Raw genomic sequence first — 16,735 nt, 5'->3', positions numbered from 1 at the left:
TTGAACATGACTTGAGGATTCTAGTAGAAAGCCTTATGAGTGATGATAATAATAGTATCATGTATTTGAGCTTCATTTATTTGCCTTCTCCTGGATTCTAAAGATCTTGTGTCTGGCATGCTGTCATTCCTATCAGAGAAATGAGAACTGGAAAAAAAATTACAGCTATTATTCTACTTCTGATTTCTAAGCACATTTGGAAGATGACCTCTTAATTTCCCATAAGGAAGTCAAAGATTTGTGTGTGCTTTTCTGAATTTAAGTCATGAAGAGGCCTCTATACTGCAACTGAAGATAAGAAACTATGACGTAGTTTCTTTCCTTTTCAGTGACTTGGCTGCCAATGTGAAAAGGCAGATAACCACAGCCTCTTCTCTGTCAGCATATTTTCACTGCTATATGTTATTGTGCTTTTATTTAACAAGTGAGGAAGAAACCAAGCAAACTCTCAACTGATGGAAGAACTGAGGGAGACCAGTCCCCCCCCTTCCCAACACATACAGGCCTAAAGCAGATAAACTTACTAGATAGATTTTGGCAAGACAAATTTCTAGGAAGGGGAAGAAGAGCCTGAAGACCAAAAAGAAAAATGATCCCCTCTTAAAAACACAATCTGCCAAGAAGAATTCTGAAGTTTCTAAATAGGTGGTAATTTTGCAAAAGTAAAGCAAGTGTAACAGTACATATGCCGAATGCACAAGTTATGAAACTTTTACTAAAAACATTCCAAGGAAGGATGGAAAGTTCTAACAGTTTCTTTCAACTTATCTATACACCTACATACCTTTTTACATATAAAGAATAGCTTTGCAGATAAAAAAATAATAAATTGCTGAGCTCTGGCCTACAATTACAAGCTCCTAACTACTGTCTCAAATTTTGCATACCGAACACAATAAAACACTAATGGGGTGTCTGATGCTAAAGCAGTGCACTAATGGAGAACTATCCAGAAACAGCTGCAGGTGAACTGAACCTGACAATTTCATCAGTTAACTAGTGCTGGCTTTAACAGCCATGGTTGTAAAAAGCACAAAAGCAAAAATAAAACTGCTTAAAGGCTTCATGATACAACTAAACTGTGAATGCCACTGATAATTGTATCCTTCCTAACTCTCTTTGTATTCACCTCTAATACTTTACCATGGTTTCAGCTATACCTATCTCAGGATATAAAACACTGGTTTAAAACATTAACTCAACTATTGACAAAACCAAAGCAAAACCTGCTATGGACTGTAGGTGAGTGAAAGGAAAAGGCCACCATTTTTGACATTTTGCTTATATATTAGATTTTAAAACCATACTCCTTTTTAATTACACAAATGAATGTTAATTAAAGAATTTTTTGCTTACTTTAGTTAAAAGCTAAAAAGTTAAAAATGCCAAACAAGAAGACAGTCACAACTGAGAAGAAATAAACATGCAGGCAGAGGTAACAGTTATCATATTCTTTGTGCCAAAAACATTGCAATGCAAGTGATCCAGATGCAGAGAGCATCACACATCGACAGCTTAAATTTCAATAGTTGCCTGGTGTTTTGCCAATATTTTCCTCTGTCTTCGTTTCCTGGCTTTCCTGCACTTCTAAGTCCTCCTCAGGTGGGTGGATTACTACTGAAGGAATATCATCACTGGCAGGTGACACCAGCAATTCCTTGCCCTGAGGTGGGCTTGGCGGGAGCCTGCAGGTAGGGCTGGAGGGTGGTGTGTTTTGAGGGGTGGTTACAGGGGTTGTACACCTTGAGGCTGCCGGGGTCCCAGCTCTTGAAGAAGGAAGGAGGTAACTGAGAAGAACTGACAAACGGCTGTCTCCTCTCAGGGAAAGATTGGAGGCAGAGAGACCTGTTCGCAAAGAGTGGCGGGAGGCTGAGAGGCCTTCCCCTGAGATAAAACAAATGGAACACCATGAGGCTTACAAAAGGGATATATTACACTAAATTAAAACAAAACAAAACCACACAGATACAAATATGCATTAACAATTTACATAGTAAATTGCAAGCTTTATGGGCCCAAGTGTCATACTCATGCAAGTAAGTAAGAGATAAGATAAAAATCTGGTATCAGACATTAGGAAAGTCAGAAATTACTAAGGAGTACTAATTAGAATGCCAAAGATCTGAGGGAGATATCTAAGTCAGAGTAAGATTTATTAACAAAAAAAAAAAAAAATCTCTTGAAACTGACTTCAATTTTTCTAGAATTCCTTATTCCAAATTGCACAGCAGCTGCTGTTAATCCATTCAAAAAAGAAACTAAAAAATCATTAGCAACCAAAACATCATAAGACTTCAGTTAACTCTATCCATTATATACAAAGAATTATTAATTTTTTCAAGTGATCATGACCAAACATATCGAAATGTGTTAAATGTAACTGACTTCCAATAAAAGTCTTATTTTACTGAGAATTTTCCCAGGCAGCTGTAGTCTAATGTATATTTTTGAAGAGGGCACAAAAATGAGATACACAGCTCCTTGTCTATATCCTCTTGCTGTGACTTACCAGTAGCCCCATATGCCTAAAATCAAACATTTCTCCAAAATTCCTTGTTTACTTTCGTTGCTCTAGTTTCCATGTCCCACTAATTTCATATGAAGAGAACACAGTCTTGTGATAGTTCCTTCAGACTAGAGCTTGTAATAGATTTCAGTTCTTCCTTAACAAGAAGAGAGACTGTTTATGCTCATATTAGGGCTCCCATTAAAAGGTTTAGTGATACCATTTGTCCCATTTGCCACAAACACTTTTCCTGGGATGACCAGTCTCCTTGAAAATATTACTGATGGCTTCTCCTACAATCCCTGAAATCCAAAACATGCTGGTTTCATGTACCATGCCATCAAGCAAGGAAACACCAAACTAGACACATTTACTCTCACATTTATACCAAGCACTACAGAGACCAGAAAGTTGAACAACCCCAGAATAATTAAGAAAGAGGTGCAGAAAGCAAACCTTGGTAAAACTCACATATATTCCCCACCCTTCAAACAGTGAAAGAATGGATCCTACAGATACAAACCTGATGTAAGAACAAAAGCCTCAAAACTCAATTATTAAAACATAAAACTGCAGAGTAGTAAAGAAAATAGAACCAACAGAGCAGACTTGATTGATTTTGCCTATAATAATCACTACAGTAATAACTAACTTCCATAAGTACACCTGTAATAAATCATGAATATGAGATGTCCTAACACACACACACACCCCCAGGGAGCCTAAGAACTAATATCCACATATGCATGCTTGATTTACCAGCTTATTAAAAGGTTATCAAAGGACAATAAAGAGAAAAGTAAATCCATATATGCTGACAAGGAGTTCATCATATTATCATATTATACTGGTTTCTTGTTTCAGCATATATCCCATAATCTCCTCTAGAAAGAGTATTAAGAATAAAATGGGCTAAAAAAACGGAACTGATACTGAAAGGTAACTGACAAGAAAGAGATCTCAAATTTGCAGAATTATACCTGGGGATACAGGTGCTCAAAGATGGGCAAAACAAGTCTGTGTGTGTGAAATTTTCATGTTTGCTGGACAAAACATGAAAGTCAGGAGTTCCAGAAGACATTATGCTCTTAGATAAATAAGCTGCATTTTTATTCTTGAAAAAATAAATCTGAAACTATTAAGAGAAATATTTAAGCATATATCATATATTCACTAGCTAACAAAAACCATCAGCAAGCTCTGGCATTTGCTGGAGAATACTTCAGCATATGTAGCTCCTAACAAGCACTTAGCTAAGTGAAACACATTCTAAGTAATGAGGCATCTTTTGAGACAGAAAAGGAAGTTCACCTCAAGGATCGATCCCTGAAATCAGAATTAAGTTTTCACCAGAGTAAAAAATTTCATTTGCAGTTCTATGTGTCTTAATGCAAGGCAAAAGAAAATAAAGAACAAAGATGAAAATAGAGGCCCCATAAAAACACAAGAACACAAGTAAGCTGCTCTGTAGTACATACCACTATTTGGCATTTGGGACTGGATGTCTAGAATAAATTTTTAGGAACTGGTTCAAAAAAGATATCGTGCAGCTTCTAACAACTTTGCTAATGCCTTTCTTGGGTTTGGGATTTTTGTTCCCGTTAGACCCTTCTCTACAAAACAAGATAAAAATAAACAGTGTCCTAGCTAACAGTACTACCTTCACCATTGGCATAGCAAACTTCTTGTCAAATGAACAGAACAACACTGGGTTAAAACACAGTAATTGTCACCATCACTGAACTCATGATCACTAAATCTCTTGTACAAAAACTGTAGAAGCCAAGTAGGATCCATCTGACACATGTAAGTTATGCCATGAAATTCCTCAAACATTGCACTTTTTATTTAAGCATATAGTAAAAAAACATTAGTATCAATGTAGGTCTGCTACTATACTTCAAAATAATAATGCATGCTATGGTATACAGGCAGGAGTAGAATATTTGAATAAAGTAAAAGATATCATCCACAGCTACACATCACACACACTCTTATTGTTAGTTCTTTGTTCACCCAGAAGGAAACACTTATCTGTTATTACCAGATGACCTTTCCTTCATCTCCCAGTGAGAACATCATTTACCAGGTTAGTATGAACTGGATGCTACAACTTATCTCACCATTTCGTTCAAGCAAGAGAGGGTCAGAATGTTTCTTGCCTATATCTGCGAAAGACCGAACTAGAGGAATCCGACTGCTGAATTTTTTCTCATTCTGATGATGATGCCTCTTTAGAAGAGCCTCTCTCACATTCTCTCTTATGGATTCATCCAGCTGGCCAGAGGCAATCATGCTGTCCAAAACCATATCTACACAATAATAAGAAAGGAAGAAAAAAGAAAATTATATAGGTAGCTATCAAATCTCTCTTTCACCTCACACAAGCACTGTAGTTGCATCAAATAATAAAAGAAAATCAAAATCTATTTTAAAGTCTTCTCTTTAGCGAAATCATCTTCAAGGATCCACAGGAAATTTTCAGACATCACTAAACGAGCAAATGTGAGAATAAGAAAAGCACAACATTCAGATCCAAGACAGTATTTATTAGTAGCATCATTTCAAGAAATAAATTACTTAGTACCTTATAGCCATTTACGTCAACTTTCAATGGAAACTCACTTTCAAAATTAGTATTTTTTGTATTCAACAAACCTACACTAAGAGTGAGTACACAAAGACAAACACAATGGAAAACAGACTTGTGGCAGTCTTAACCTGGTGTTCCCTACTTTTCTAAGTATATACAACTACATAAAAATGGAAGTTGCTATAGAATGAGATGAATTACACAACTTCTATCATCTTCAGATGCTTTAAGCTCCTGAGACTTTCTACTGAACTTCATGTGATTCACATGCTTTAAAAGAGGAAGTATGGAACAAAATCTAGGTATATCCTCTAAAACTAACTACTCATCTGTCAAACAACATCAAGTTTCAAAAGGGCATCTCACCAGTATGCTCACACCAGGAAAGAATGCCTACATACCAGGGAAAACATCTACTGTGGTTTCTTAAGGATCCATTTTTTTTTAATAATAAAAGAATAAAATAAATTCATAAAAGACCCCAACCTGCACAAAGCAACACAAACCCATGTGACAAATTTTTAAATATATTTTCCCGGTTTTAACTAATGTATCAAGATTTAACTGCATTGTTAAACTGAAATTGCATAGAACTTCTTGCAATGAAAAATGTTAGAGTTCAGAGCTCAGGGCAGGGCTCTGTCCTTACAAACAGAACAACATACAGCAAAGTGTCTGTCAGTACAGCACAGCTTCTTTCTGAGATCACTGGTAACACACACCCAGTTTTTACAGGTTCTCAAAAGGAAACCTGCCACACTTTCTCTCCTGTTATGACTAAGAAATACTATTGCCTACTGGGTATTCCCAGCTCCTGGAAACAAGAAAACACATTTATATACCAAGCCCTGCTAACTGATGTGCTTTCACAATGGCACCTAAAATTAACTTGAAACAAATTCACACAGTCTCTTAAGGCACCCTAGTTCCAACTAAAATATCCAATACTCAGAGTGCTGGTTACATGGAATTAAGCAACTACTTTCCTTATGTATTAAGATTATTGCTAAATTCAATTACTAAAAATAAAATTATAAACCAAAACATTACATTTACAAATTATGTATTGAACACTCTTGCTCAGTAAGTCAGAAAAATAGGAAGGGAATACCAATTTCCTGAGTCAATTTCAAGGATTTCAGAACAAGAAAACATTTCAAGTACTGCCAAAGATTTTAAGGACAAAACACCTCGTCCTTCACACACGTGTTCGTCAACCCTAAGTCTAATATGATTCCTGAGATGGCACTCCACTGTGTGGTACCTGTAGCAAGAGATACCAGGAAAATTATGTAGAACTAATTCAAAGGTATTTAGAGCAAGCAGACATGTGTAATGTATATATATGTGCATGTATCTATAAATTATTTCTTATACATATATATATGTGCAAGTCTTCAAAGCTGCCTGTATAGTATCCAAAATGACCATGTGATTAGTGAGGACACTCAATACACTAGGTCAAACATCATGTATAAAATTTATTTCTGCTCACTTCTTATAAAGGTGAAAAAAATACCAGATGTGCAACAACCAACTGCACTAATGGGATCAAGTTAACATCAGCCAAAATACGATTAATAATTATTGAACTAAAGTGCACAAATAACTCCTAAAATATTCTGGCAGATATTTACAATTCATCTGTAGAAATAAAGACAGAGAACACATTAAGGGATTAGAACATAAAGACAAGATCTGGGCCTTATCCTAAAACACATACTAAGGTGCTCTTACTCGTCCAGCGTCGCTTTCTGTAAGTGAAGTTTGTAGGACCAGCTCCTCTCAACCTAGAAAAGTGCAACAAGCATGCACATACCTGTTTCTTCAACACAGTATTTTCAAAAACATACACACCTCCATTTATGGAGCAGAATTTAGAAAGAAAATATTTTAAAAAGCTTTTGCTGCAACCTGCTATCTCATCAAGTGTGTTTGCTCTCATGTCCAACATGACGGTCCCGTTAAGGATGCAGCTCCGCAGCTCAAAGAGACTGTGCAGAGACAGAGTTGCTACATAAGGCTTGCTCCATCGGTCACCGCCGTCTTCAACATCCTCCTCAAACTTCAGCCACCTGAAATGCATTCACATATACACATTGGTATTTCTCCTGGAAGGAAAATTTGGCAAGCAATCCCACTCTTCCATGTGGCTTAGGCATGACACAGAACAGAATATCCCATGAAATCATACCAGCTTTCGTTTTCTCAGATAGCCCAACTGATTAACATTTTTATCAAGCCTTAATAACCACTCTCAACTGTTTAATTTTTACCTATTTTGTTTCTTTTGGCTTGACCAATACCTCTCTATTCACATGTTCTTGTGAAGGATATGGCAGTCTGCCTTATTACCTGATTTGCATCTTGATTTCATTATTTTAGGATTAGAAAGCTGTCTGAAACATACCATATAGCATGTTCAACTCTCCTAAGGTTGCTAAGTGAGACATTTCAGAACTAGGCAATATCAACACATGAAACTATAAACTGATCTTGATTCCCACTCAAAGGCAGTATGCAAATTGATTTTTTACAAAAGTTAATATGCAACAAAGTAGTTGGAAGTACTGAATGCAGAAGAATTCACCACAACGCAGATGCAAAGTAAGTAAGGGTTAAAAACAATCATGGCATCCTGTAATGCTCAGGCATGCAATTTGCTAAAAACTGACCAGATACTACCCAAGAAAAAACATACTACCTAACTTCCTTTGTGTTTCAGCAAAAATATTACTAATATATTGGCAATAATATACTGAAGAGCTTTCTGAAATTGCAAATACCACACTCTGTGGATGAACATCCACATACATATATGTGTGTGTGTGTGTATTATAACTTGGCAAACTCCTACCTTTCTAAATGTTTGGTTTGACCAGTTTTAGGGGAAATAACACATCACCAGAAAGACTGAGGGTCTTTTGAAAACATTATTGATTCTTTCAGAGTAGGACAAGAAGAACTAAAGTTTGGTTTGCTGAGCATGATTTGAGTAAACAACTCCTACAGATAGTGAAGATTCTAAGCCAAACCTGGTTTGCAATTCTTTGAAATAAAATTACTATAAGATAAAGCTTGAAACACTCTATTCCAAACATACCTAGCAGTTTCTCTCCATTCATATTCTTCTCCATCCCTGAAGCAAAGTTCATCCATTTCAGTGAAGAGGTCATGAGGAATGTGTTCATCATCATCTTCAGTACCCAAGATAAACTGCACTCGTTGGGATGGTGTGTCTTAAAGAAAGGGAGAAACTGAATCATTTAGAAGTATTCATACTTTTATGATATAAGAAACACTATATAACAGTAAAATCTCCTATCTTCAGCTAGAAATATGCAAGACAACATTCTCTTAGAGGCAAGAGGAACAAAAGAAACCTACACATGTCTTTCTTAAAAAAGGTTCTCTGAAAATTTTGCATTGTTTCTGAAAATAAAACATTTGGAAATCTGTATTTATGCAAATTAATTAACTATTTTTGGCTCTTCTGTAGAATGCCAATATGAAAATTAACATCAATAGCAAATTTGGTTTAAAAAAAAAAGTAGAAATTAATATACCAAAATACTGGAAACTTTGTTTTCATTTTGAGAACAAAATAATTAATACCTTCATGACACAAGACACTAAAAAAGAAAAAGTTGAAACAAACAGCTTTACTTACAGATTAGCTGCCCAAGCAATAGTTCAAAAGAGTCAGTGAGTAGCCAGGTGCTCACTGTTAGAGCAGCAGATATTTCTGTGGTCTGTTGCTATTTATGTAGGATAAAATTTTTTCATTGCATGGTTGGAGCAATATGTATAAATAGCATAGGAAAGTAGAAAACTATGTAGCTGAAGTGTCCAGAAAATATTTTAACTTCTCAGAGTATAACGCCTAGCGGAACAGGTTCAATAGCTTGCTAGAAAATTAAACTATCCTTATTGATCAAGTAAGTACTAGATTTCAATTAATATGAGCAAAACTTAAAAAAAAACAGGATTAAACCACATGATTTTAGATACTTTTAATACTTATACAAGGAATTTGTATCAACTCAAGTGAATTTTCATCTTTATGAGGATTCAATAATGTATTAATTACAATGTTATCTCATGGAAGGTCAGACAGAAAATCCAGGTAAATCTCAATTTTAAAATTTTTTAAAATTTTCTCAGATTTTAAAACTCTTAACTTTGTTCACGGAAACATCACTCTCACAGCTGTTACATATGAACATACAACTGTAGGCTTCTACTGTAGAAGGAAAATGGCCTTTTAGATTTAAACATAAGATCTGAATTACTAGCAAAGTTCAATTCAAATTGAGTTTTGCTTTAGCATTTTTGTTCTGGTATATACCATCATCCAGTAGCATAATTCTGAAATGTGCTCTTGAATGCAAACAACATTCATTATCAGTTCAGGTCTACAGCAGATTGTTTCCAACCCAAGAACCAACACACCCCAAAATCCTGCCAAATCCTGTGCATGGAGTATACAGAAACAACCAGAACAGAGAAGTGAATTTTATCAACTTAAAATCACTTGTTTCTTCAAAACTGTACAGCAAGATTCTACAAACATAACATCAGTTATAACAATTCGTATTTGGGACAGGACGCCACAAAGATAGTTGAAACCAAGAACCATAGGAGAATGGTAAAAGGAGATTTGTCAAAGCATTTCCATTTGAAAACTCCTTTGTTTCAGGTACTGGCCCCATATAGAACATGCTGCTAGTCACTGAAAGGTCATAGTGAACAGCATGGTGTCCACACTTAAATTCAAACACTGAACCATAATTTGGCCATTCATAGCAGTGTAGGAATAAAGGTGGACTTAGGGTCTTGAAGAAAAACTGCTAAGCATACTGCCAAATAATTTCATTTCAGAGAATGATATGACAGAATTGTCATTTCTTGAGGATAATAGGTCAGGGTGGGGGGCAGTTCATGATCCAAACCACAAACTTATGAAGCAGTGCAATTCCTTTACTAACAGACAGCAAGAAGGTTGAAGAAAATATTTAAATAAAATAAGATCATTGATCAAATTACCATGGCAAATGCTGCTTTTCACAGCTACATGCTTAGTTTCAAAAATCAGAGGAAGAAGCATACACGACTACACAATCTGAAAAAAGGTGTCTAATTTAAATAACACAGATTTTCATGCTACAGGAGAGCATTACAAAGCTCTAGTCTAACCTATTCAGTGCAGGCTGCTGAACATTCATGCAGACAGCTGGACTAAGTCCAACAGCTTCTGACTTAGATAAAACACAACCACAAAATCCTTGTCTGATTGTACACAAAAAGACATTTATTACAGCAAGAATAAAAGAAATAGCACAAAACAAACAACATTTAAGCACAGAGTAGCTACTACAGATTTATTTTCAGGACACACGAAGAACATGCACAACTAATTTCTTACCATATGATGGAGATTCTCGGCCATCCTCTCTATCAGTTTCTTTTTCTTTTTTTCTTCTGTGGTGTTTGTGCCCACGATGTCTATGCCGTCGACGGCCTGACTTTCCGAGTGGGACATGAACTCCAATATACACAGCTCTGTGGCCTTTTCAAGAAAGTTCAAAAGGACACAAGGAAATAAAAAAATTACCTACAGCCCAAATTTAGTATCTAAAGACAAGGGGTTTAAGAAATAGAAATCCAAAATCACTTGACAAAACTACCTTTAGTAAATTAACATGACCATTTCCTTTCTGTCCTTCCAGTACTAGTCAAGGAACTAGTACTAGACTCATTTCTCTGATAAATTAGGTCATATTATTATTCAGTTTAAGAATTTAGTTGTGAAACAAGTAATTCAGAAATACAAGCTTGACCTGTAACACTGAAAGATGCAATTTGATAAACACGAGGCCAAGGCAGCGAAATTACATTACAGTCCTCTTCTTTTGCAGGGATTCATATTAAGTTTGTTATAAGACAGACAAAATAATCTCCTGGTTCAGCTTATTAACTTCATCAAGAAATTACCCTCCATTTAGAGTCTGCAAGTAGTTTTCTACCCTTAAAAGAGTTGCAAATATTTCCTCAAGTGGCAAATAATACATCAAGGTGAAAACGATGTTAAATCACACCATTAATTTAGTATCAGGAATATAAAAGGAACTTCTGTTTTGAAATGTATGTCCAACACTTCAAATAACTTCCAGAGATGGTGGAATGGGTTTTTTTTTTCCTATTCTAGAATGTTTTAAAAAATTTAGGAGCACATCATCAAATAAATAGATACTGCTCTTTCAGACATGTACTTTCAACATCTTGCTTTTCCTTTGACCTTTCACATCAAGACAATACTAGCATCAACATCTTAGCAAAAGATATCAATCAACTGACTGTTATAAAAATATTACTACCATGTCTCCTGTATTGGAGATAGTATATACAATAGGCTTTTCAATTCCTATTTAAACAATCACAGGAAGAGACAAATTAACTATAAGACTAAATGCTCTGTTTCATAGCGTTGAAGAGTTATTACAGAAGCCTGACATTAACCAAAGGAAAAGGAAGTGGTCTTCCAGCTCTTAGACAGATGCAAATTCAGCAAATTTACATTATGCAGGCAAGCCCTAGAAACTGTGACTACACATATACGAATATATATGTGTGTGTCTAGCACACATACACTAGATTAAGATATTGAAAATTCCTGGTGGTTAGAGAGTTTCAAAGAAACAAAAACATGTCAAGCTTATTTCCCAAAAAAAAAAATCCTTAAGCCCAAAAAGATACTTCTTTACAGAAGTTGTATATTTTTACAGTGCTACATTAACTAAAAACACAAGCAAAGATCATTATTAACACATGTAAATTCAACATTTAATTAATTTGGTCAAAGTTTCCTGTTCACATAACAAGACCCAATTCTTGACACACTTCCAACACTAGTTTAATTAGAGTTGACTGACTGGCACTATGACCAAATCTGAAATGAAGCATATCAAAAGCTATTTGTTTCCATGTAAGAGTGGAAAAGAGATTAATTTCTCGAAGCACTCATCAGTCCTATTTATAGAGAGAGACTTGTCTTTTGTGAGTTTCTTACAACAACAATAGCCAGCCCCTGCTCACCAGCCTAACCTCTGACCTCCATGACTGCTATGCATAATGCAATTCCCAGAGAAATTAATGCCAATGTGACACCTATGAATCACTGCACTTTGTATAGAATATGATCAGGGGACACCATTAACAATGGTCATGTTCCTGACACCATCATGATACAATAAACTTATGGATAGGGAAAGTAAAAGTATGAGGTTCAAAAATAACTGCATTACTCACCACATCCCACTCTAAGCTCCAACTGAGTGAGCCACTACTCACTGCAAATGCTGTTACTAGGCCTGTTAAGAGTTTCTGTTTTATTTCATATATCCAATTAGCAAGTATCAAACTACAGCTTATATATACACTTGAACGTTTCTATTTGTTGCCAGTGTGTTGGATTCTTTGCAGGAACTATTTCTTCCTAGAATAGAAACTCTAGCATACTTCTAGAGAGCATTTTACATAACTGCTTGCTTTAGTATTGTTAATAAGACTGTTTAAACCATGTATTTTGACTACTTCACTACAAAAAACAAACAAACAAACAAAAAAACAACAATGAAACCAAGCAAACAAAAGCAAACAAAAAAACCCAAACCACCAACCTTTACAGGAATCTGAAATTGCTCAGGATTTTACTCCCTGAAAAATAAGGACTTCCACATTTTGGTCTCCTGCTGTTTCCACTAATTTGAGATGAAAATCTCTCACAGATTTTCCAAGGACCTCCATATTAAACAATACACCTTGCTATTGCAAAAACTGGCATTTGTAAAAGCATGACCATTTCCATAGTCAAAGACCACATTGCTGCATGGAGGAGGGGTGGAACAAGCAAATGAGGAGTCTATCTCCTTCTACCTAATTGCACTGACATAGAATTTTTTTTCCAGTAGAAAAGTTTAGAGGAGAGCAGATATGCTGCAAAGACACAGGTAAAAGCTATGGAAAACTGAGCTCAAGTAAGCAACAGACAGAAGGTGTTTTTAAACAACCTGTGTCCATAGCAAATGACTTTTAATATCACAGAACCACAGAATCATCTCCACGTGCATCAGAGCTGCCTCAAGCACACCAAGTATGCACTGCCAAGCAAGTGGACAGTCAGTCCACAACCTGTAGCATTTGATATTGCTGTTCAACTCCAAAAGTAAGATTTAAATGAAGCACTTTCCTGCTGCCTGAACAAACGAGGGTCTCACAGAGACAGGGAACAGTCTAGCCATGGGTTATTATCCTGCCCTTCAGCCCACACTGCCCAGAAGGGACATACTGTGAGACTATTTGCTCATATAGACATGGTCTTGCAGGCAAATGTAAGCCAAGAATACCTTTCCCAAACCATTTCTGTATATGAAAAGTGTTCAGATATCTGCAATGGTATTTTGGGACTAATATGAAATGTCAATGAGCAAATGATGTTCAGCATTTACAAAGTAAATCCAATGTAATTCTATCAGAATAACTATAACAAAAATCCTGATGCTGACAAAGAGCCTCTGAAATATTTTTCAGAGCAAGCAGTGCGGGTGGCAGCACAATAAAACTAAGAAAAATTTACCTACAACAAACAGAAGCTTATGAGTGCACCTGACTGTTCCTTAGGAAAAGGACCTTCATTCTGGTATCACAAACAGTCATAAAGACATTTCAACTACTGTCTAGAAAATCAACTACTGCTATTGAGTATACTGCCGTGATTACCCGAAAAGTTTTACAGGCATATGCAGCTCCAAAGGTGGGACAAAATTACATAATACAAATTGGACAAACTTAACTTTGATTCTAACTCAACAAAGAAAAGCATTGAGAAGCCCTCTAAAAAAATGGGATAGCTGCACTGAGCAGGTCTGTTTGCTTAAGCTTCATTATTCAGATAGGTGTAATAATGTTTGTAGATGGACAGATAAAGATTTACTTATAAATTTATGAGGAAAAGCAAAATGAAACTGAAACATGGCCCTTTTTTTCCTCCATTCCCAATGAATTGGGTGAAACAACTTACGATATCCTTCAGCCTGGCCAAAAAACTAAACCTAAACAAAATTAAAAACAGATCTTTAAGAAAGGCAATTAATAGAAAATTAATATATCATCAGTGAAAGCAATGGAAAGAAATTTTACTCTAAAAAAGCTGGGTTTCAAGTTTCTAGCATTGGGTGTTATTTTTAAAGGGGACACAACCTTTACTTGAATATTGTGTCTAAAAGTTCAAAAGGTACATTATGTGACCTTCAAAGCTTTATTCACGTAAATGTCTGTAGCAGAGTACCACTTTCAAACAAAGCTTCTTACAGAATTACTATAAACCAATAATCAATAGAATTAGTAGACTGCCCAATACTAAATTTAGTAATACAAAGCTCAAGAGATGATTGCTCATTTTAATCCAACATGACTTTATCCAAGCTTAGCTGTTCAAATCCACTGAGAGTATTTACTGCTTAAGGCCTTTATCGATATGAAACAAACTTAAATGTTAGGAACTTGAAACGTGTCTTCATCACACGGCTGATCTCCAATCACATGGTTGGTCTCACTCCAAAAGTCAGTTTGGGTAAAGTCCTATCCCATTTACAGAAAAGAAAATGCTCTATGTTTCTGGATTTCTCCCCAGAGCTCTTATGGAAATGGTAAGAGAAGACTTCTGAAGTCTGAGAGAGATCAACAAAAATGCCCTGATGTCACTAGGCTTTAAGTACAATTCCACTCAGAACCTTCTCTTACCTCTGGCTAGATGCCTTTTAAGCTTCATAGAAAGGAGGATATTGTTCTCCATCTTAAGGAAAAGCAAAGAATATCAAGTTTATATCTATGTGGATCCTCAAATCCTGTTACTTAGAAATTTGAATTAAGAGCAATCATATATTAATGATGGATGGGGAGGTGAGCGACCTGGTCCAATCTTGCTCAAAGTAGAGCCAACTTCAAACCTGAAGCCATGGTTTTCATCAGTTTAGTTAGGATGACAGCCATCCTTTTAGTATTTTTAAGGACATATCTTCTACAGCCTATCTAGGAAACCTATATCAACCTACAACAACACACTATCTGAAAAAAAAAAAAAAAAAAAGCTAAAATCCAACTATCACTTCCAATATAGCATCTTATCTGTGATCCCCCTCACCCTTTTGCAACGTACCAGTGTGACCCCATCTTCTCAATAAGCTCTCAAGTCTGCTGAAGACCAAAACTTTGTGAAAATAATTACTATTTTTCCTGAAAATCTTCAAATAATAATCTGAAGATGGATAATTTATTTTATGCAGAAGCCTTTTTTAATCGAATAATGTCATAATCTATCTCATCCTACTATGGAGTGTTCCAGTATGGAAAAACTGGAAGTATTTGCAGGAGAGATCCTAATCCATTTCTTAGGATCACGGAACAGGGAAGAAATCCAGCTGTTTGATGTCTTCACTCACATCTCCAAATGCATTACCCTAGTAGGAAAGATCTGGAACACAGCATCTCGTTCCTTGGTATTAATTTCCCTTACATCACAGAGAGTACTTGTATGCACAAAAAAAAGCTCAATGCAATCTACGAGCACAACTTCTTGTGACCTTTTCTGTCACAAGACTGCTCTGAAGGTAGAAGCACACAAATGGGAGAAAGTAGGTGGATGGAAGAAGAGTAAGAATAAAAGTGTCTTTTCTTGCTCTTAAAATTTTCACAGCTCATAGGACTTCTCCAAATATTCTTGGCTCTGGTAAAACTTAAGGAATAAGAACAATGTCTCTACACACACACACTCCCCTTTATTTATAATGAAAAATCTCTCAAGTCACTAATTTAGAAAAAATATTTCTGCTATGCTAATTTTCTAATTTTAAAAAATGTCCTATTTTTGAATGATGCAACTAAATGCACAAAACAGTATTGATAGTGAAGTTCCTGACATAAGAAAGAAACTAAGTATTTCAGAACGAACAGCATTTTCCACTTATTTTATAAGCTTCTCATGCACATTCCCAAGAAAGAGTCAAATTCTTTTCTACAGAATTAATGTATCAAAAGTGAATATAAAATAATTTAATATAATCTTGGTCTTCCACACATGAACTGACTACTAAGAAGTCCTTAATTACACAGGGTTCTTCTTGTTAAAGGAACTATTTAATAAAAGCTATCTCTTGTTCTCAGAATTAAACATTTGAGATAAAATTTTCTAACCAAACCTGTACAAAGAAGTAAAGAAAATTCTGCAAGGGATAGCAGCATGCCATGACTGGAACCCAAAGTTCTCCACAGTATAGCGTATTTTAGAATCCATTACACATCCTGGGCTGCACTCTGAAATCTCCTGCTGCTCCTAGCAATTAGGTCTATCTGAGAATACACTCTTTATACTTGAACTGATAAAACTGAGAAGCACAATCCCAAGTCATAGTTAGCATAGCACAGGGTAAAGCAGTGCAGAAAGAGTGTTTTCTCACTACATGACAAAGATTGGCATATTATGCTGACAAAAACACTAAATGCCAGATTGCTCATTACACTCAGAAGTAATTTTTTTCTGACTTGAAACCAAATGAGTTCATACTGGCAATCATAGAGAA

At 35.7% G+C, this 16,735-nt stretch overlaps 1 protein-coding gene across 4 annotated transcripts in view; it reads right to left on the bottom strand.

Annotated features, from left to right (window-relative positions):
• The window catches only part of SLC4A7 (solute carrier family 4 member 7), a 91,165-nt gene that overhangs the window by 35,306 nt on the left and 39,124 nt on the right, over positions 1-16,735 (bottom strand). For 2 of the 4 annotated variants that reach the window (XM_056484426.1, XM_056484427.1), the window contains exons 3-7: positions 10,525-10,668; positions 8,203-8,338; positions 7,014-7,174; positions 4,630-4,818; positions 1,534-1,884 (exon numbers count right to left, since the gene is read on the bottom strand). In XM_056484426.1, coding sequence (XP_056340401.1) covers positions 1,534-1,884; positions 4,630-4,818; positions 7,014-7,174; positions 8,203-8,338; positions 10,525-10,668 — 981 coding nt within the window. The remainder of the gene's footprint in view (positions 1-1,533; positions 1,885-4,629; positions 4,819-7,013; positions 7,175-8,202; positions 8,339-10,524; positions 10,669-16,735) is intronic. The other 2 variants (XM_056484428.1, XM_056484429.1) reach the window with 1 other exon arrangement.

The sequence above is a fragment of the Oenanthe melanoleuca genome, chromosome 2, assembly GCF_029582105.1.
Source record: "Oenanthe melanoleuca isolate GR-GAL-2019-014 chromosome 2, OMel1.0, whole genome shotgun sequence".
Taxonomy (NCBI): domain Eukaryota; kingdom Metazoa; phylum Chordata; class Aves; order Passeriformes; family Muscicapidae; genus Oenanthe; species Oenanthe melanoleuca.
This window is presented reverse-complemented; position numbering and strand designations above follow the sequence as displayed.